At 45.4% G+C, this 22250-nt stretch overlaps 2 protein-coding genes across 3 annotated transcripts in view; one reads left to right on the forward strand and one right to left on the reverse strand.

Annotated features, from left to right (window-relative positions):
* Positions 1–4327: 4327 nt before the first annotated feature.
* Positions 4328–6108, reverse strand: LOC126505332 (translation initiation factor IF-2-like). Its single transcript, XM_050148179.1, has 3 exons — positions 6046–6108; positions 5559–5721; positions 4328–4923 (listed from the first exon to the last, which is right to left on the reverse strand). Exons 1-3 carry the CDS (start codon positions 6106–6108, stop codon positions 4328–4330), a joined length of 822 nt encoding a protein of 273 aa, XP_050004136.1.
* Lpgat1 (lysophosphatidylglycerol acyltransferase 1) overlaps positions 4713–22250 on the forward strand; it is a 55711-nt gene continuing 38173 nt past the window's right edge. Inside the window, exons 1-3 of one of the 2 annotated variants that reach the window (XM_050148234.1) lie at positions 4713–4852; positions 5089–5252; positions 6008–6272. In XM_050148234.1, the coding sequence (XP_050004191.1) occupies positions 5160–5252; positions 6008–6272 (358 nt within the window). In that variant the 5' untranslated portion in view covers positions 4713–4852; positions 5089–5159. Of the gene's footprint in view, positions 4853–5088; positions 5253–6007; positions 6273–22250 lie in introns of those variants that run through there. The other variant, XM_050148235.1, reaches the window with a different exon arrangement.

Consider the following 22250-nt stretch of genomic DNA (forward strand, 5'->3'; position numbering starts at 1 on the left):
GAAATTCTGCAGTCAAGGCTTGACGGTCTGACCTCCTTGTCTAGAGGTTTTATGGAAAGCGACTAGGGACATCTTTCCGTCCAGTCAGAGGATGACGATGACAGCGTTTGGAATGCCAGATTCTCTGGGGCGGCCGACTTCTAGGTTGCCGCCGTCTCCTAGCAATCCAGGGCTTGTGCCAAGGCCCTGCACAGACACAAAACTGCTGGTGAGCTTTCCCCTAGAGAGGAAATAGCTCACTGGAGCCTCACTGTAGAAACCAGCACAGGTAGGTAAAATGTTTTTATAATTGCCACCAGGAAAAAGAGAGGGCCCAGGGGGAGTCTTCTGCCCAAGGGGCCCCCTCTCTAGTTATAACCTAATTTGTTGTGCGTATGTGTATTACGTGGGTGGAATTTAGCCTCCTGAGGTATTAGGTTAGATTGTTTTCAAATGTGTGGAGACTCCCAGAAATGAAGTTACTGCGTTTTCCCACAATGCTCTGTGGTTAATGTGAGGTTTTGAGATGAGATTGACACCTGTCGCCATAAGGCCAGGTTTGTTTCCTCTTTTCCTTATTGGGGTTGCACAGGAAGGCTCTGCAGTTCTGGAATTGAGGTTTGTGTTTTGATAAAGACAGTTCTAAGGTAGAAGACCAGGGAACTGGAAGCTAGTTGTCAAGGAAGAAGCTTCTACAGCCAGTCCCGCCTTCCTGCTGGGATCATTCTAGGGATTTACATTCATTTGCATGTGGCAGACAGTGTAAATAAACCAAAGGATAACCTCAGTGAGCTACCCAGAGTGTAAAAAGGTGGCCATGCAAGAGCTTTCTGGCAAGAAGAAGGTATTATATGCAAGATGAAAAATGAATCCAACATGTAGAGCTAAAATGAACTCTGAAACACAAGAAGTAGGTATAAACGCCATTTGAAAGGGTTTCCTGAAGGAGTCAGGCCAAACACTGTTTTTCATGCTTTATAGGGTTTAACTGTCTTGACTGAATGTGACTCATGGTTAGAAGGCTAAATATGTCCCTTCCACGCATCCTTAGTATGTTTGTACCTGCAGCACGGTCTGCTGCATGGTTTGCCGAATTTCAAGAAAAGTTTAAGGACAGGCTGAGGGTATAGCTAGACCTGCAAAGTGCCTGCTAAGCAGGCTTGAGGTCCTGGGTTCAAACCCAGCAACTTCATATCATCCTGGGCTTGAAGCTAATTAGCAGAAATGTCTCAGATGAGCAAGAAGATCGGGACTTCTGGGGCCTTTGCATGAGGAGCTCGTAAAACGGCTCAACAGTACCCCCCAAAAATGTGTACATTGAAACTCAACTCCTGCTTCCTCAGAATGCAAATTGACCTAGGGCCTTTAAAGAGTCAGCTGTTTTGAAATGCAGCCATTAGAGTGGGCCCCAATCCAAACAGACTGGTTATCTTACAAGAAGTTTGGCTGGGTGTGGTGGTGCATGCCTAGAATCTCAGCAGGAAGATACCTGGGTAGGTATAGTCTGGGCCAAATGATGATCTGGAGCCTGGCCTGCTGGTTACCTAAGGAGACCCTGCCCAACAGGAACAGGAGACATCTGGACAGAGAGCTAAAGAGAGGAAGCAGATGCACGTCCAGAGAGATGTCCCTGAGCACTGGGTAAGAGGCAGGGCGGAGACACCACAGCTTTCCACACCGTGATCTTGGGCTTTAGCCTCCAAAAGTTGGAAACTAGCCCCTGTTACTTAGGCAGCAGTCTGGCATTTTGGGCGGCCGTCGTTATGGAGTAACACAGACAGAACCGATGTGATCCAATAATGACCTGAAATTTAATTTCTAGACCTGCAGGGTCTAGAAAAGGTTGTGAGCATCTCAGGCTACTCCTAAGATTCAGGTTTCTTAAAGTCTACAAACCATCAAGAAAAGTTTCAAGAAAACTATCAACCTCAGAATCTCCTGTCATAGTTTTTTGTTTGTGTTTGGTTTTTGAGGCAGGATCTCTCTCTCTCTCTGTCTATAGCCTTGGCTGTCTGGGACTCACGAAATAGTCCAGGCTGGCCTCTAACTCAGAGTTCCACCAGCCTCTGCCTCTGAGTACTAGGATTAAAGCCGTCTTCCATCATGCCCAACATTCCTACAATACTTTGAAAAATGCAAGCCCCAGGACCCATCTATGTATCTGGGCTCTTACTGTGGTGAAAAGTCCCAAGGGATGCTTTGTAAAAGCAAAGCCCAAGTCCCACTGCTTGGCGAGCGAGTGTTAGTTCATTATCTCAAGGGCTGGTGTATCCCGTGTTCAGGCAGCTGTCAGCGGGTACCACAGCACACGGGAAGGCTGAGATGGGGTGAGCACATGGGATCCTCTGGAAATACGTTCCTCACCAGTCTTCCCTAAGAATATAATGTCACAATTGAACAGTCATCTTCAGTACACGCTGCTACACTTCTCTGCTTAGGTTTATATTTAAAGGTCCAGTATCTTGGTGCCTAAATTGACAAAGGGAGAACAGGAATTGAATGAGCATATCTAACTTTTCTACTGCGAGTCAGTTCTTTATTGTTGTGCTTCTTCATCTTCTTCTTCCTCCTTTTTTGATACAGGCTTTCTGTTTGACATTCCTGGCCATCCTGGAACTCATTCGGTAGACCAGGCTGGCCTTGAACTCACAGAGCTCCACCTGCCTTTGCCTCCCCCCCCCCACCCAGTGCTGGAATTAAAGGCATGAGCCACCACCACCTGGCTAACTTGCTAGTCTTATAAGTTATTTTAGATTGAATGGCCATGCTGTTGGATAAACTATTACCTCTTCTAATGTAGAGGTCTTTCCTGCGGGCGGTGGTGGCATACGCCTTTAATCCCAGCACTTGGGAGGCAGAGGCAGGTGGATCTCTGTGAGTTCTAGACCAGCCTGGTCTACAGAGCTAGTTCCAGGACAGGCTCCAAAACCACAGAGAAACCCTGTCTCGAAAAACAAAAACAAACAAACAAAAAAAAANCCCCCCCCCCCCCCCCAAGTGCTGGGATTAAGGTGTGCAGCAGCAACACCACCACCGCCTGGCTGTTGTGCTGTAATCATACCCTGGGCCTTGAAAATGCAAGTGAGCTACATCCCTACCACGCCCTGGACTGTAAAATATATTTGGGAAGTAGGTAAGTGATAATAATAGCTACGAATGCTAAACACACATGGAAAGGATAAATATTCCACACAGGCCCTGTACTGAACGGGAATAAAAATATTTCCTTTCGGCATAAGGCAACTTTTCTTACTTTCATTTCTGGGATCAAAGAGGGAGAAGAGAAGGGGCTGATGAAGCATGAACTTTTTGTTTTTTGTTTGTTTGTTTTTTAGGACAAGGTTAATTTTTTAGGACTATGTAGCCCTGGCTAGCCCAGGACTCCTGGTTCTCCTGCTGTATAGCCTCTCTAGAGCTGGGATTACAGATACATTTTCAAAGCAGACAAAATAAGCGATACTCCTTTAAGTATGGCAGTTCCTTAGAGACGTGAAAACTGCCATCCTAGCTGGGCACTGTAGTTCAAACCTATAATCCCAACACTGGGGAGACCGAGGCAGGCAGATTGCTTTGTGCTGTAGGCCCGCCTGAGCTATGTTATGAGTTCCAGATCAGCCCGGACACAGAAAGAAGGCCTGGTTTTAAGAAACAAACTGCTGCCCTACTCACAAGGCTTTATTGATTTCTAAACAGGGCCTCACTCTGTAACCTAGAGTGTCCCGGAACTTGTATAGAAACTCATTCTGTAACCCAGGCTGGGCTCCAGCTCCTGGCAAACCTCCTGCCTCAGCCCCTCAAGGGCTGAGATTACAGACATGAGCTACCACACCCAAGAAGAGACGCCAGGTCCGTAAGGACTCTTGGTTTTGGTGGTTTGTTTTGTTTGAAAACAGAACTTTGGGCATGTTATCTGTTTTTCTGATGGTGTTCAGCCTTTGAACCCAACTCAGCTGAACTCCGAGTACTGACCAGGCCTGGTTAGGAGCTCCTTTGGCCATGGGATTCAGTATCAGGCCCATGGCTAATTATTTTTTCTTCCTATATTAACCCAGTTCAGTTTCTGTGTGCGGACAACTCAGTTCTCATAGGGTCCTGCCCCCATTCTGTGTGTGTGTGTGTGTGTGTGTGTGTGTGTGTGTGTGTGTGTGTGTATGGCTGGACTGAAAATCTTGTCATTCAGGTTTTAGGTTCTCACTGGGTCCTGTCCCCACTGTGTGTGTGTCTGTGTCTGTGTAGCGGAACTGAAAATCCTGTCATTCAGGTTCTAGGTGCTTTCCAGAAACAAGAATTCTGGCACTTAAAAGAATTGATTTAAAACGCTAGACCGTAATACCTTGGGGAGGGAGGTTCAGACGAAAAGCCCTGAGCACAAGCGGGTTTCTTGAGGAATGAAAAGGAGAGCGCGTGCCAGCCCGGGCAGCGAAGGAGACTCAACAATGCAGCACGGCCCTTTGGGCTGAAAGGGGGGGTCCAGAGGGGCCGGTGCGCTGCTCGGCGGGAGGGCCGGCCCTTCCCTGACCTTCCGTGCGGGCGGCGTTCTGTCCGACTCCGGGGCTCGGCGAGCTCCGGGCCTAGGCCAGGCGGCCCGGGGAGCCCCGCAAGGCGGACTAGGGGGTCGGTGGAGCGAGCGAGCGGGCCGGCGGGCGGCGCCTTCGTTAGAGGGCGCTCGGGGGCGCCGCCGCTTCCTCCTCCCGCCACCCCGCCCCGCCAGCCCGGGCGCACACAGCCGCCGGGCCCTGGGGACCGAGTCTCCACGCCGCCCGCCCGGGCCCGGAGCGGGGAGGCCGCGCCGCCTGGGCCGCCGCCGTCTCCTTCCGCCGGCCATGCATTCTTCCGGCTCCCGCAGCCCGGGCCGGGCCCCGGTCTGCCCGAGGTAACGTGGGGCGCGGCGGGCCGGGCCCTGGCGGCTGGGGGGGCGGGGAACGGTGCCGCTGGTCGCGTGGCCTGCGAAGGAGGAGGAGGAGGAGGAGGCGGCGGCGTCCCGAGGGCCGAGGGCGCGGTAGGCCCCGGGGAGGAGGCGGGGGCGCGCGCGGGGCATCGCCCGCCTCCCCGGGACCCGCCCCGGTGACAGGTCCGGCCTCTGAGTCCCCACCGCGCCTCTGTCCGCAGGCAGCCGCGAGGGGACTAGGGCGCCCGCGCGCCCGCTCGCGCCTCGGGCCGCCTGGGCCGCCGCCGCGTCCATGACCGCGACCCCCGGGCCGGGGACTCCTGCCGCCGCCGCCGCTGCCGCCGGCCCTCAACCCTGTCGCCGCTCGCCGCCTGCGCCCGTTGAGGTGAGCTCGCTGGGAGAGACTGGGCTGAGGGGAGCCGATGAGGGGAGCCCGCCGGGGAGAGCGGCTGGGAGACCCGGCTGAGGGGAGTCCCCTGGAAGGGAGCCCGTTGAAGGGAGCCGGCGGAGCAGACGCGGCTGAGGGGACCGGACCGAGGAGAGGCCGCCCCCTTCCTCACCTGGGCAGACCGCTGCCCGAGCCTCACCTCCGCCGGGTGAGCGGGCGGCGGGCGGGCTCGGCATCCCTCGCCCCTCGGCGGCTTCACCGCCTGGGTCCCGCTCCCCTCCCCCTCCCGCCGCTGTCTCTCACCTCCATCCTCCTTCCTGGGCCCCTCTCCTTTCCTTCCCCCTGAGAGACGAGGAAAAAGCGAACGGCCCGCCGCTGCGGCGGGCGAGCCCTGGGGAAGCCCCGGTCCAGGCACGGCCGGCGGTGGCGGGACCGTGAGCGGCGTCCGGCAGGTCCGGGTTACCGGCTAGCGGGACGGCTTCAGCGCTGTCTAAATATAATATACTCCGCCGCGGCCCGTGCCCCGCGGAACCGCTCTTGACCTTGTGCGGCTCCTCCCTCCTCCCCTCTGTCCCCCTCTCCCTGTCCCCCCTCTGGAATTTGACCTCGAGATTGACGCGCCGCCGCCAAGTGCTGCACCGGGAGAGCTCAGACCCTCGCGGTTTCTCCTGAGGAGATTTCTGTGCTGCTGGCCGCTTTAGAGGTGTTGCATCCATTTTCCTTTCGAAATGATTTTTTCCTTCCATCCCCAGAAAGACGGGAGCGACGCCAATGTGAGCATGGCTGTGACCGTGGAAGAAGCTCCGTGGATGGGCTGGGTCGTCGCGAAAGCCCTGATGAGATTTGCCTTCATGGTCGCCAACAACCTGGTTGCTATTCCATCCTACATCTGCTATGTAATCATACTGCAGCCCCTCCGGGTGCTGGACAGTAAGCGCTTCTGGTATATCGAGGGACTCATGTACAAATGGCTTTTAGGAATGGTGGCATCCTGGGGATGGTACGCTGGATACACAGGTAAGGGCGAGAGCACGCTACAGCATATGAGCCAATTTGCAATGTTACGCTTAAGTCAGGAGCCATGATTGAGTGTCTATTATGCTTTGGGTTGAGAATGCTTTGGCTGTGGGGGAAAGAAAGCCTTGCTGCATTTCTCATCAGAACCGCAGCCTAATGCTTTCAGAAGTACAATTTTATAATTAAATATTGTCGATAGATTCCTTAAATAGTGTATTTCTGGTGTGATTGACATTGACTTATTAAAAAAAGGTCTGCAGAAGCTATCGTAGAGGAACAGAAATGCATGGTGGAGGACTTTGGGGGCTCGCAAAGTGAGCACATGAGAGACTTGGTCCATACGCATTGACATCTAGAAAATCCATAGGAGTCGGACTTCTGCTCAGACAGTTCCCATGCATTGTGATCCTGCACTGTGTTAATGTTTTAAACTCAGCCCCCCATTTCTCTTAAGTATGTTTCTTTTGTTTTCTAGAATTTATCTATTTATTTATTTTATCTCATAAATCTGATATTATTAAAAATTTTAAAATTGTTATGAGACTTAATTTGCCCAGAGTGTCTTTAAATGGATTTGTTTTTGCTTTGACACTGCATTTTGGAGCAAAGGAGTGTTAACCACAGTGCTGAACAGGGCCTTCCGAGCACTGGGTGAGAAGTGGTGTTTACCTGTAAACTTCACATATTTTCAGAGCTTCCATTTCTGTCCAAATGCCATATCCTCCCCCCCTTGATTGTTTCTTTCATTGATTATTTCTTCCTTAAGATTGGAATAATGCGTGGAGAGGTAAGGTGTCTAGTGCCTGTGACCTGCGGAAGCTTGGCCAGGCTCCTCAGCACTCTGCTGCGGATCCCGCTGACAAGAGTGGAAGGGTCAGGAAGCAAAACAGTTCTCCATTTTCAATCCTCTCTCCCTCTTGACGACACAGCCTGCACCTGCAGATTTTATCCATACCAACAGCGCTCTGGTCTGGCCGACTCCTGCTGTGTGAGGAAATGCTCTCTGTTGCCCCTGAAGGCTCTCCCCTTCCCTCCTTGGTAACTGTTTTCCCGGGAGCCCCTGGGATAGTATACGTGTTGCTTCTCTGAAGAGCTGGTGAGACCCCACTGCTTTCTGGGTACGGGGATGAGCCCCTCCTTTCCAGAGCCCGGTGGCAGCAGTGGTAGAGAGACTCATGGAGCGCCTGCCTGCAAAGCAGAATGCCGTCTTAGCTGCACTGCCGCCTTAAGAGTGGCTTTGCTCAGTGTAGTGGGCTTTCCCAGGTATGCTCTGTAATAGCTGGTGGATTTATTCTTTGCACAGTAGATTGAGGTTTGCTTGTTTGAAATGAGATTATAGGCTTTCAGAAACAGCTTCTATTTTTCTACTTAAAAGCAATGAAATAATTGAAATATTTGTAGTTGTATGTAATACATATTTATGTGTGTCAGCCTGATGAAAGAAATCAGTCACTGACCTTGAGATTATGAGAAGCACAGGGCTGCTGCCTGGAGTTAGTCACCTGTGTCACTCCCGTAAGTCAGATCAGATCTCCTGCCTCAGCTTCCCGAGTGCTGGATTTCTGTGCCTGCCTCCCGTGTGTTTTAAACAGAGTTTCTTGGGGTGTCGTCTTTACTGAGTGCAGATTTCTAAGTTTTTGGTTTTTTTTAATCTCCATCGTAATGGTTATGGTGTGATCCCTGTATCTTAGTCTCTTTGAAACATTTGCTCCTCTTCAGGCTATCAAGTGTTCGCAGTTTGATCATTTTCATCAGGTTTTAGTTTGCGTATTTACATTGAGTTTTTTCATGAGCAGAATACACGGTTATGGAGTCTGGCCACAGTCTGATGATAACAGCGGTTAGGAAGTCAGACAAAGTAGGAATGATTTTGTTGAGGTTTAATGAGGCTAGCCTACATAGGTGTTAATGAACTCGTTTCTTTGCATTTTGTAGCTTGTTTCTTACCTTTCAACCAAGAGGGCAGTAGGGATTTTGCTTTCCTTTCTCACCGTTGGAAAATTGAACAATGTCAAAGGGACTCCCAGATCTGCTCAGTGACTTGGTGTTGGAATATTTGCCTGACGTGCACAAATTTCTGGTACCTCCAACAAGCAAATAAGGTTCCTTGTTTGTGTAAAGGAAAATTTATTGAGATCCATGAAGAGGCAAATGTCATAAAAAATGAATCCTTCAAACAATGCCCCATAAGCCCATGAACCTTTCTTTGTTTTTTTTGTGGCGATCCTGCTCATCGCCTTCCATGCTGGTTAGCGTCTTTGCGCCAGACTCCGTGTCATGGACGTTGTCCTGCGCATTTCACGCCACCACATTTCCTACACTGACTGTCCTGTTAGGATCAGGCTTATGTTTCAGGATTAAAATTGCCAAAATCTTGTTGAAAATCCACTTAGAAGGCAGTTTTAATGCCAGTTAGGGAAGTCAGCACTGGTTTAGAATGACAGAGTTTCCAGTTGTGGCCTTTGGTGTCAGGGAAGGCGGCTGCTCAGCTGAGGCCTGTGGTGATGATGTAACTACCCTGCCCGAGATGGTAGCAGCTAGCTGTATGTGCATGAATTAACACAACATAGAGTTGAAGTCCAGTTTGGTTACAGCTACATTCCCGCTGTGTTGGTGGCTCGGGGCCGCTGAACTGACAAGAACGGATACAGCACACTCTGTCACAGAGAATCCACTGGACAGTGCCAGCAGATTGTCCTTGTGGTTTTTTTCCTTTTCCTAGGAGAATTGCATTTTATTTTTTATCAGGAGAACATCTTTTTCTTGATCTAACGAATTTCTGGGCCGGGGCTATAGCTCAGTGGAAGAATACTTGTGTATATGTAAATAAGCGGTTCCTTTGGGATACACTGGAAGGTGTGCGACAGCTCTGTGTAGAGGGAACCAAATGAGTCCAGCAGACACTCCCAGGGCTCTTGTACCGGAGTATGACAGGGTCTCATGCTGATATGTGACCCTGGAACTCACTAGAGGTAGTCCAGGCTGGCCTTGAACTCATGGTGATCCTCCAGCTTCAACTCTCACTGCAAGCTTTTTAGAAGTGTGAGCCACCATGCCTGTCTTCCCAGAATTGTGTATTTTGTTTGTCTTCTCAGAGATGAAGAACTACCTATAGACAGAAAGATAGGAAGGGGTTTTCTGGTCTGACTACCTGTTTCTGACTTTGTCTTGTCAGATGAACACATTCCTTGAAGGCTCACTTGGTATTTGGGAGTGGTGAAAATTGCTGCCACTAGCTCTTCAGTGGCAAATGATGTGTAGACATTGCTTACTGGGACCAGCATTATACTGGTTTCCCTTGATACTTGGAAGGCCGTCTGGAAACGATACTGTCTTAACCGGTGGTCTACTTTGTGTAATGCATTACTTGGACTTGGAAGTCAGCCCATCTTCTCTCTTCCAATATAAGTGAAAACTGGCAAATTTCAGAGACAGCATATATATACAACAAAATAGGCTCTTTTAAAGTAGTTTTTTGTCTTTTACTCACTTATTTGGTAAAGTCATCGTCATCCAAACACATTTAACTAAAATCTCAGGACATCAACAGTTTAAAGACATTAAGGATAAAGTGGAAGCTGCAGAATTTCTACAAAGGACTGAGAATCTTTGGGCCAGAGTCTGACTGGCAGGAGCGTGGGGGCTCGCTGGGAACTGGCTCTGCTTAGCAAAGGCTGTTTTACTTAGTTGGGTAATTACCTGTGTTGGCTTCAGGGAGTGCTGGTGCAGTTCAGGCTGATGCTCCTGAGCCCAGGCTTTGCTGGCTCTGTGTGCTCACCTTTGTGGGTCATTTGACTATTTGGTAGTGTATGTGTGCTGAGCTGTGCCGAAGAATGTGTGGATATTTTGTTGTTAATTTAATTTTTTTACTCTGAGTGCAGGTAGCATCTGAAAAGCATTATTCTGATGGGAATGCAGCTTAGAACTCTTGAGTCAGTAGTAATGTTCCATCTTACCTCACCAGTGGGTATGTTTGCCTGTGTCCTACCCACAGGGCCTTCTCTAGAATCCTAGATCCTGACTCATTGCCTGATGTTTGTAGGGTGCTTGGTCAGTGTGTTTGCATGTATATCTGAGATAGGGCCTCCTATTCCAGCCCAGCCTAATTCTGGGTTGGTGAGGCTGGTCATAAACTTCTGATAGTACTATCTCTACTTCCCAATTGCCGGGATTATAGGTTTATGCCACTCCATGGGGCTGGATTTTGTTTTTTTTTTTTTTTTTTTTTTTTTTTTTTTTTGTGGGNTTTTTTTCAGGAGATGGAAGCTAGGGCCACATACATGGGGTTTGAAGCCCTCCACTCTAGAGTTACACCCCCAGTCCAGCTTTCTCTTTCTTGAGTAATCTCTTTCCTTTTTTGTTTTTTTTTAAATTTCTTCATTGATTGCCTTTCTCATATTAAGGTGACAATAATATGAAATATAAACCCCAAACCATGTCATATGGAGTTATTATTTTTCATTTAATATGTTTGTTAACAGTGCCTTGCTGTATAGTTTTGTCTGGCCTGGAACTCACCTTGTAGATCGGCCTGCCTCTGCTTCCCAAGTGTTTGGGATTAAAGGTGTGCACCATCATGCTCAGCCCTCATTTAGTGTTTTTATTGAGCTCGTGCCTGTGTGTAGAAACAGGTGCCCTGGAAGTGTTTAGATGCGTAAGGTGTGGTTGGTGTCTTTAAGGGACTCTGAGCAGCGCTAGTAGGGAGGTATGGACCAGAGAGGACAGAGACAGAAGGAAGCTCTCTAGTGGAGATGCTCTCTGCCTGCCAAAGGGCAGAGTAGCAGGCTGTGAGGAGTGCTTACAGTCCTTAGGGAAGGAGATGAGGGTTCAGTTTCCTGGTGTGGGGACTTGCCCTGTAGGGGTTTTCCTCTAATTCTGTCATCAGCACTTACAATACATTTAAGATATTTGAATAATTTGTCAGTTTGAAGTTGTTATTTTTGTGGCAGTGATAGTAGTCAACACTCATTGAAACATAGGCCGAGTAGTTCTTCACACTTCCGCTTAATGTGCTTGTCGTTGGTTTCATCACTTCCCTGTTTAGTCATCTCATGCTCACAGCAGTTGTATTTGTTCGGTGCTATTATTATCCCCCCTTTGTTATTGATGTTGAAGTAGAAATAAAGATTTTACAGTTACTTCCCTTAAGCATTAATTGAATTGATGTTTGCCACAGTTTATTTTTGTATTCAAAGAGCCAATATTGATCTTTAGATCATGTTCCTAGAGTGTTTCTGAGTTTGCTATCCTCTGTGCCCTTGGTTTCAGAGGTGTGAGCTCTGAAATGAGTCTGACATCTGAGAGCAAAGTCACAACTGGGTTTCTGTGAAAAGCCAAAATATTGCTACTTTACAATGTAAGGAAATTTATAAAATCCCTCTTCCTCTATGTTTTATGTTTTCATATGTATGTAACATAGGATGTATGTATGTAATGTAGGATGTATGTAACGTAGGATGTATGTAATGTAGGTCTTTAACCTCATTGCCTGTTTTTAGATTTTTGTTGTTGTTCAGATATTTAAGAAGCTTTGTATTTTTTTCTTATTTCTTTATATCATATTCTTAGTTCTCTTTTAATAACCCTAATGAAGAAAGGTAAAATTCTTTTTAATCCTCCTTTCTTCCCCTTGCCTGTCTCCAGCCCTCATTTTTAGCCATTTTTATGCACGATAGTATACACATTTGTGCTCTTATGTGTGCTTGTATTTACCACTTTGATTCGTGAGCATTAAGCCTGTCCACTGGTTCTCTGCTGTTACATTCGGGTAACCCAGTTTATTACTGGCTGTTTTTTTTTGCTTTTTTTTTTTTTTTTTTTTTTTTTTTAGAGACAGAGTTTCTCTGTAGCTTTTGGAGCCTGTCCTGGAACTAGCTCTTGTAGACCAGGTTGACCTCCAACTCAGAGATCTGCCTGCCTCTGCCTCCCGAATGCTGGGATTAAAAGCGTGCACCATCACTGCCCACCTCCGTTGTTGGCTTTTATATAGTGTTACAGCCTGTAGTTTGTTGTTTATCAGTCTTATCTTCGTCTGATTTTGCCTTTTTAAAATATTTATTAAAATAAATTTTAAAATTTATTTTATTATGTATACAGTGTTCTGCCTGCAAATGCCTACACCAGATCTCATTATAGATGGTTGTGAGCCACCACGTGGTTGCTAGGAATTAAACTCAGGACATCTGGAAGAGCAACCTGTTCTTAACCTCCGAGCCCTCTCTCCAGCCCCTCTGTTTTTGTCTTAACTTTCTGCTTATTTTATGTAATGATCATCCAGATATTTGGGGTTTTTCCCCCTCATCCTCTAGTACAAATTGAGCTTTCCAAACCTAGAAATCCAAAATATGAAACGTTCCAAGATCCAAAACTTTACACATGCCATAGAGAAACGTTTCTTACCTGGTCTCATATGGCCAGGCTTATACAAAAAGTTTGGCTACTAAAAACTGCTTTCTTCCCGGACTGTGGTGGTGCATACCTTTAATCCCAGCACTCGGAGGCAGAGGCAGGTGGATCTCTGTGAGTTCGAGGTCAGCCTGATCCAGTGAGTTCCAGGACAACCAGGCTACAGACAGAGAAACCCTGTCTACACAAAACAAAACAAAACAAAAACCACACTACCTTTTTATCTTCAGGCTATGTGTATAAGAAATATATGCAAAATGAATGACTTTCCTGTCTAGATGTAGGCCCCTTTCCTCTTAAATCTCATTGTATACATGTAAATATTAAAACAAACAAACAAACAAAAGCCAGTAAACTACGTCTGGCTCCAGGCATTTCCAGTAGGTTATGGCCAACCTGTTGTTTCTCAGTGAGGGATCATGAGAACAAGATAAAGATATTTTCTTACATTTCAGGACTTCCTTTATGTTGCTTTACCCTTAGTGGACAGCTTTGGCCAGGCTATAAAACCCCTGGCTTAGTCTTCAGTGTGGGACCTTGTACAAACATTGTATCTTCTGCCACTAAATGGCACCGCAGAGATGTTGAACCCTAACTTGATTTTTCTCTCATTATTAGTGATTTTTTTTCTTTTTGTTTTACATGCCCAATAGATTCTCCATTTATCTCTGTTGGAGTAACTTTACTAGCATATGTAGCTATGGTTTGAACTCTGTTTTTCCTGATACGTGTGTGATTATAGATTTTTTTCCCCACTGAGATAGGGTCTCACTATGTAGCTATGGCTGGCTTCAAACTACTGTGTAGACCAGGCAGGATTCAAGCTCACAGAGATCCACCTGCTTCTGCCTCCCAAGTTCTTGGATTAGAGGCATGTGCCACTATGCACAGCTGATGGAGGAAGGCCATTGGTTAAAAAATAAAGAAACTGCTTGGCCTTCATAGCTTAGAACATAGGTGGGTGGAGTAAACAGAACAAAATGCTGGGAGCAAGAGGAAGTGAGGTAAGACTCCTCAGACAGACACCATGCTCCCCTCTCCCGGGCAGAGATCAGACATGCTGAATCTTTCCCTGTAAGACTGGTGCTACACAGATTATTAGAGATGGGTTGATCAGGATATGAGAATTAGCCAGTAAGAGGCTAGAGCTAATGGGCCAAGCAGTGTTTAAAAGAATACAGTTTGTGTGTTGTTATTTCGGGGCATAAGCTAGCCAGGTGGCTGGGAGCTGGGTGGCAGGAATGTAACCTGCAGCTCCTTCAACACACAGCTAGATTCAAATATTTTATTTCAAATTTATATCTTTAAATGTTTATTGCATTTTATAGTTTTGGTTTTCTGCAAGCTCTCTTTGTATGCCTTTTATTAATCATTTTCTACTTAATTATCTTTAATATTTTTACTATATTTGTGTGTGCATATGCGTGTATACCATAGTGTACGTGTGCAGGTCAGGAAACAGTTTGAAGGGCTAGGTTCTTTTACTGCATGGGTCCTGGGGATCAAACTAAGACGGTCTATGTTGGTAGTTAGTGCCTCATTGTGCCATCTCCCAAGTCCTTTTCCTCTAATTCATTCTTGCTATTATCTGAGACAGAATCTCGGGTAGCCCAGGCTGGCCTTGGACTCTGTGGATCGGAGAGTGGCACTGAGCTCCACACGGAGATACAGATGTGCCCCCACATCATCATCGGCGTCCCCTTTGATTCTGACACTTCTTCATTTGTTTATTTCTGTCTCTACAGTGTGTTTTCTGCAAACTCTTCTCTTTGTTCTCCTTTATATTTCTTCTTCATTTCTGTGATTTAAAATGTTTCCCATGTCTTCATCTTCACTGAATTCTGCCAGCCGTGTTCCCTTCTTCCTGTAACCTGGACGCTCTCCCTCGAGTTCTTGTTTGCTGCTGTTGTCATCTTATTTATAGTTGTAGTTTCTTTCACAGATTCTTGAAATTTATGTAAGAATATTTAGTTACAAGTTTTACTTTCTCCATTATAATTATCCTAATGAATATTCTTTGATAGTTCTATTTTGTTGCGTATTTCTATAGTATATCTCAGTTAGTGCTTTGATGGGTACTTTTTTATTCCATATAACATAATTGCTTAGATTTTCTGGAACTGCTATTGTAGAAGGTTTGGATGAGGCCAGAGGCGAGTATAGCACTTGGATGAGCTTGTCTGTACTGCCGTAAGGCTTATTTCTTTCTAAGTCAATTGAGTCTGGGAAGCCTTATATGGCCAGTTCTGGACTTTACACTCAGTCCCTTGCAGCTGCCGCTGGATTGACGTAACCTTCACAACAGAGGCAGCCCCCTTTCTCAGGAAGTGCATTGCCTCTGTCGATTTCTTTCTTTCATATATATGTATATGAAATATATATATATATATTTACTTTGTATTCATTGGTGTTTTGTCTGTGAGGATGTCAGAAGCCCTGAACTGGAATTATAGATAGGTGTGAGCTGTCATGTGGGTGCTGGGAATTGAACCCAGGTCCTCTGAAGAGGAGCCAGTTTCCTTAACCGCTGAACCTCCAGCTTGCTGCTGTAGCAGGAGTTGTGATCAGTTTTTCAAGCCAGGTGTTGTATCACCAGTCTGTTGACTCTGTCCTGCTATTTGTGCATTCGTTAGTATAACATATTACTTCTTTTTCCTTTTCTTTTGTATGCATTCATGCCTGCATGTGTGTGTGTCAGATTCCCAGAAACTGGGGTTATAGATGGTTGTGAGCCATCATTTGGGTACTGTGAATCGGATCTGGGTGGTCTAGAGCAGGTGCCAGTGCTCCTAAGTACTGAGCTGTCCTGAGCCATCCCTCCATGCCCTTATTTCTTTTATAAGTCGAGCTGACTGACATCCAGAGCATTAAAACTTAGTGCTTTCTCATAGGACACGGTGGATCACACCTTTGATCCCAGCACTCAGGAGGCAGAGGCAGGGAGATGTCTGTAAGTTTGGAGCAGCCTGATCTACAGTGTGAGTTCCAGGACAACCAGGGCTGTTAAATAAAGAAACCTTGTCTCCAAAACCCCAAAACTAACTAGCAAGCAAACAACAACAACAAAAAAATTCTTGACAGTTTTTATTTTAATTTTAAATAAATAATTTATTCTTTGTTCAACTTAAAGCATATATAATGTATTTTAATCCCATCAAGTGACTTACTTGTGTTAATGAGGGTTGTTTGCCTGGCAGCTTACCTGTGGCTATTCCATTGAAGTCATTAGCTGTCAGCCTAATGAAGCCTAAGAGTAGGGCTTCAGAACCGCTCTGCTACACAGCTCCGAATGCTGACAGGCTTAAGTTCCTGAGTGCAGCGGCCATACCTCACACGGAGCAGCATCCACGGCACATAGGGCGGAGCACTCTGGTGAATTCTGAGTCTGACCAAGGTCAGAGCAGCATGGACCCGTGTGTATAAATGTAACTATTTAGGAGACAGTTTGGCAACTTTTAGCAAAATCATAATAATTTCTTCTCTAAGGCTTATGGTCTCCCATGCCATTGGATTTGATCAGGTTTACAATATCAGGCCTGACTTTTCCTCTGGAACAGGCCTCAAATCTAAGCCGACAGTGGTTGTTGATCATCCTGACAGTCTCGTCACTGTCACATCTGTGTGCACAACAGGCCCCAGCCGTGGGTAAGACTGCTCATGCTGCTGTGTTCGTGCCCCCCCCCCCATAGCCTGTGTAGGACTTGCTGATACGAAAACTCGGCATCAGGAAAGTTCAGTTTAGTACAATTTGATTTTTCTGTTGAACAGTGTGATCTTACCATTTCTAGTTATGGTGGACACCCAAAAAGCCATAGCAACAGCCTGTATTCTTTGGGGGAACCTCTGGAGCCTCTCTGACATACTGGGAGGTGTGTCATAGAGCAGTATGGTTTACTGGTTCTGGGATTTTTGTTTAATATAATGAGTGGTTTCTAGAAGCAGCATTATCTACCCATGCAGAACACCTCCAAACTCCTTTTTAAAAAATTCTATTTTTAAAATTAGTTTCTAAAGTAGTGGCTTTCCATAGAGCTTTTAAAATTACATTGTTAGTGTTTTGGGTTATTTTTTTTTCACTTTCTTTCTCTCTTTCTGTTTGTTCTTTTTGTTCTGTTGTAGTTTTTTGTTTTGTTTTGGTTTGGTTTGGTTTTGGTTTTTGAAGTAGGGTCTACTATATCTTTGGGTAGCCTGGAACTTGCTCTTTAGACCAGCCTCACCTCAAACTCAAGAGACCCTCCTACCTTTGTCTCCCAATTTAAGTTCAAGATTCAAGGTGTGTGCCATCATGATGGGCCTCCTTCGGGGTTTTTGTTTAGTTTTGTTTTTGAGGTAGAGTCTTGCTTTATATATCCTTTGTTTGGCTTGTTACTTGCTGTGTAGCACAGATGGCCTCAAACCTGAACCCTCAGAAACTGTGAGCAAGCCCCCAATTAAATGCTTTGTTTTGTAAGTTGCTCTGGTCATGGTGTCTCTCCACAGCAATAGAACAGTGATGGAGGCATCAGTGTGATGGCATGGTTCCTTATTGGTAACACTGTCTAAACCAAACATTTCACCACTCACACAGAGAAACTCCAAGCCATCAGCTCTCACTGATCTACGCTGTATCTCTATGGGCTTTTCTGTATGGAACACTTCATAATGGAATCGGTGATATGTGATCTTCGTCATCAGCTTCTTATACATAACACAGTGTTCCCGTTCCCACCTGTATCATGTGTCAGTCCTCATGTGTTTGTACAGCTGAGGACTGTTTCATTATACAGGGCCACTTGCATTTTATGTATTTATCAGGTGGTAAATGTGTGACTTGCTTCCGTGGTTTGGTTACTCCAAATAATGCGCCGGTGAACATTCATGTGCAGGTTTTGTATTGACATATGATTTCAATTCTCCTGGACCTAGGAGTCAAATTTCTGGATCATTTGATGATTCTGTGTTTAACTTTTAAGGGACTGACAGACTGTTTTTCATTAGCTCCACTGTTGTGTATTTTCATCAGCAATGCAGAGAATAAATTTCTTTTCTCCTTGGTTATACTTATTTTCTGGAGTTTTGTTGTTTGTTTTGGTTTTAATTCTCACACTTCAGGTGGATATGAAGTGGAGTCTCCCTGTGGTTTAGAGTTGCATTTCTTACTGGCTAAAGATATTTCCATGCACTGGTGGCCACTGTGTCTCTTCTCTGGAGAAATCTCCCTTCCTATCTCCTGTCCATTTTTTAAATTAGATTGCCTATCTTTTGAAGGTAAAGTCATGTGATAATGAGGGTTTTGCTGAGGTGGTGTGGTGCAGAGTGGGAGCCAGGGGCCCCGTGGGTAAGTCTGGGCACACCCTGGGAAGAAGTTGATATTTATTCTGAGACTGACCATTCTCTTGAAAGGATTAATTTGATACCTAAGGCTGGATCCACCCAGTGTCTCTCACACATTCCTGTGTGCTGAGGTGAGCATTGTTGCAGTTTGCCCAGAGGCTGCACAGGAAGGGTGGAGAGGAGGCCTGCACAGTGCCCTTTGGATCTCCAGCCTCCAAAATGTTGAACATTTTCTTTATAAAGTTAGCCTGCATCTGGCATTTTGTTATATTAATGGAAAACTGACTAATACAAGTTATAAGAATTCTTGAGCCAGGTGTTGTGACCACATGCCTTTAATCCTAGCACGTGGGTGGCAGAAACAGACAGATCTGTGAGCCAGCCCGATCTACATAGCAAGTTCCAGGCCAGAGCTACACAATGAGATCCTGTCTCAATAATAATAATAATTTGGATACTTTATTTTTTACATTGCTTTATTGTGTTTTTAGTATTGTGACCCAGTCCAGGGCCATGAAAACTTATACTATTTCTTTTGTGTGTAAAGAATTTAGCTTTTATATTTAGTTTTGTGATCCATTTTGAGTTAATTTTTCTTATATTTTTGGTTGTGAGCCTAGCCTTTAATGGCTGAGCCATCTCTCCTCCCCAACACATACACACACACACACACACATATAAACATATATTTTGAATATTTTTACTTACGGAACCTATTCGATTTTCTTGCTGATCTTTATTGGGTAGTAATTTTTTTCCATCTGTCAGTATTCAAACATCCAGAGTCTCTGGAATTTTTTGGAGATGAGTGTTTTCCTGTGGAGATAAGAACAGAACCCTGCCCCCATCCTATATGTTTTTCTTACCACCTGTATGATTATCATCATTGTGGATGAGCTGTCATTTCTCCTTTCCAAGAGGTTTCTCCTCTTCAAACCGAACCTTTATTAATTTTGATGGTATCCACAATTTTCTTCTCCTGTGGAAACAAGAGCAAAACCTCTTCCCCAATGCAGCACATCTTCTGGCTTCCATTGTGAGGTCAGCACATCCTTGAAATAAACTGGTTGATTTAATTCAGCAGACTTTTCCATTATTCAATGTCTTTCTGCTGCTGTTGTCCCTTTCTCATTAGCATTAAGAAAATTCAGGGTTAATAAAGCATTATGTAATCTATTTCTGGGGGCATTTCCACCCCTTTCTGTTTGTTTAACATATCCTTTATAGTTCGATTTGATCTTTCTATAACTGCTTGACCTGTAGGATTGTGTGGTATATCTATAATATGCTTAATATTATAATAAGCAAAGACGTTTCATTTTTCTAGAGACATAAGCTGGACCATTATCTTGTCTTTATTTGTGCAGGTATACCCATGATGGCCATAACTTCTAATAAATGTGTGATTACTGAATCAGCTTTTTCTGAGCTTAAAGCAGTTGCCACTGAAAGCCTGAATAAATGTCAATGGTGTGATGTACATATTTTAATTTTCAAAATTCTGCAAAGTGGAACATATCCATCTGCCAGATTTCATACCTTTGAGTACCCTTTGGGTTAGTCCCTGCAGGTAGCGGTGTTTGGTTATAGAAAGAACAATAGGAGATCTCTTTATAATCTCCTTAGCTTGATATGTAATAGAAAACTCTTTCTTTAACCCTTTGCTATTGACGTGATGTTTTTTTATGAAATTCTGAGGCCTGCAACACACTTCCAATCAATAATTTATCAATTTCTGCATTACTTTGTGCTAGAGGACCAGGCAAACCCGTATGGGATCGGATGTGTGTTATGTACATAGGACAACCTGATTATGTCTTTTACCTGGATAAACAGTGAAGTCAATTCTATACCATCTGGTATAAATTCAGCAGTTTCAATATGCAAGATAACTCTTTCTGCATATTGTGAATCAGTAACTACATTAAGAGGTTCTTTAAAATCCCTTAGCACCATAAGAATGGCATATAATTCTGCCTTCTGAACAGAATTATAAGGGCTTGTTCCACCGTACTCAATTCGTCTAATTTGTAACCTGCCTTCCCTGATTTATTTGCATCAGTATAGAACGTACAGGATCCAGTTATTGGAGCATCACATACAATTCAAGGAAGAATCCAAGAAGTTCTCTTTATAAGGTTAAATCTGTCACTTTTGGGATAGTTGCTATTAATTTCTCCCAGAAAAAATTAGCACAAGACCATGGTTCATTGTCTTCCCATAACTTTTTTATTTCATCAGCAGTGAAAGGCACTATAATTTCTGCTGGGTCTATACCTGTTAGTTGATGGAGTCTCAGTTTACCTTTATAATTAATTCAGGGACTTTTTCCACATAAGTTTTTAATTTTTACTTGGTTTATGTGGTAAAAAGATCCATTCCAAAATAATATCTTCCCTATGCATTTAAATTCTTATAGGAGAAATTCTGGAAGGCAGTATGACTTGAATACAGCTAAGATTTGAATTCACCCTCTCCACTGTACCTTGAGTTTACTCACACATTAGTGTGGGAGCTATCACAGCTGAAATAACTAGTTAGTCACAGCTGTGAAAAGTGCTCTAAAGAAAAGTAGAGGATCTGCGAGTGTCCCGTAGAGTGCGGATCTGCGAGTGTCCCGTAGAGTGCAGAATCTGAGACTTCGTGGTGTCAAAAGGAATGACTTCCTTGAGGCAGTGACATTGAGACTCTTGGCTGGACTATTGTCACAGACTATATTGGTGAGATAGAATGTAGTGATATTTTGTTTGTGTTTTAACAAACAAAGATTGAAAATCAGAGTGCAGAGCTAAGCCATTAGAAGCCAGGCAGCGGTGGCACACACCTTTAATCCCAGGACTAGGGAGACAGAGGCAGAAGGATCCCTGTTAGTTCAAGGTCACTGGGCTATACAGATTAGAAACAGCTCACACACAAGGGTTTCCAACACACTTGGGATCCCACACCTTTAATCCTAGCACTAGGGAGGTGGAGACAGGAGGTATATGATTGGACAGAGAGGAATAAAATGCGGAGGAGACAGAAGCTCAGCACAGTCTGAGGACAGGATTGCCCCTCCGGTCTGAGCATAGCTAGAAGTAAAAGGTGTCTCTAGCGGCTGGCCCGCTTCTCTGATCCTTCAGGTTTTATCTATTAAGACCAATTAGAATTTATGCTACAATAGAATTTGTGTGGAATAGGAAAGAGTAAGTAGATGCTGGCCCATGGCAGCCAGGAGGAAGGGTGTGCACAGGTGGAAAGGTTTGTGTTGGCCTTCAAGGGAGGCCAGACTGGCTGCTCTGTGGAGGAGCCATACGTGAGGGCAGCAGAGGGAAGCTGAGGAAGTTTGGAGATTTTCAGGGAGTGGTGAATTCCCTTGTGACACTGTACTCTGCTCTGTGAGGATTGGAGAAACGAGAGCAGTGGAGAATGCAGTAGATCCTTGCTGCATCCAGAAGACAGTGGTAGCTGATGGAGGTGGAGACTAGTGAACTAACTGGGGTGTTTTCTAGGAAGGGAGTTGTCGGCACACAAGGGTTTGGACATGCAGGATGAGGGGGAGCGATGGGTAGCAGGGATGCCTGTGAGGTTTCTAGTGGGAGCAGCTGTGTGGATGGGAAGCCCAGAGAAGGAGAAGTTGGGAGGAAGATGTTTTAAAAACCTTGGTCAGAGCTCAGATGTGGGAGTGCACTTGGAGCTCCAGAGGAGATGGGGACTTGTCAAAGGAGCTGGGTCAGAGCATCTAGGTCAGTGGTTCTCAACCCTCCTAATGCTGTGACACTTAGCACAGGTCCTCATGTTATGGTGACCCCCAGTCTTAAACTTCCTTTCCTAGCTACTTCGTAACTGTAATTTTGCTACTGTTATGTATGGTAATGTAAATATTTGATAAGCAGGATATCGGATATGTGACCCTGTAAAAGGGGTTGTGACCCCCACAGGTTGAGAACCACTGACCTAGGGAGATTTAAGCACTAAGGGAAGACCATGTCTCAGGGTGTGCGCGCCTAGAGCAGCAGTAGAAGGAATGAGAGTGCAGGGCCGCAGTCAGCAGTGTCTGTGAGATGAGCAGTTTCATTGAGGTGGTAGAACTGGAACGTGGATGGGAGAATATTGAAGATGAGCGAGGAGCGGGAAGGGATGGAGTGGCTGTGAAGGAAGAGGTGGGGTTTGAATCATACCTGATAGAACAAGGGTCATTTACTTATACTAGGACACTGTCCTTGAAGAAGGAAGGCTCACTGAGATAGTACCTGTCAGTGCTCCGTGCATGGAGAGCAG

This window comes from Alexandromys fortis, unplaced genomic scaffold (genome assembly GCF_014885135.2).
Source record: "Alexandromys fortis isolate MF-2015 unplaced genomic scaffold, M_Fortis_MF-2015_v1.1 scaffold_62, whole genome shotgun sequence".
Taxonomy (NCBI): Eukaryota; Metazoa; Chordata; class Mammalia; order Rodentia; family Cricetidae; genus Alexandromys; species Alexandromys fortis.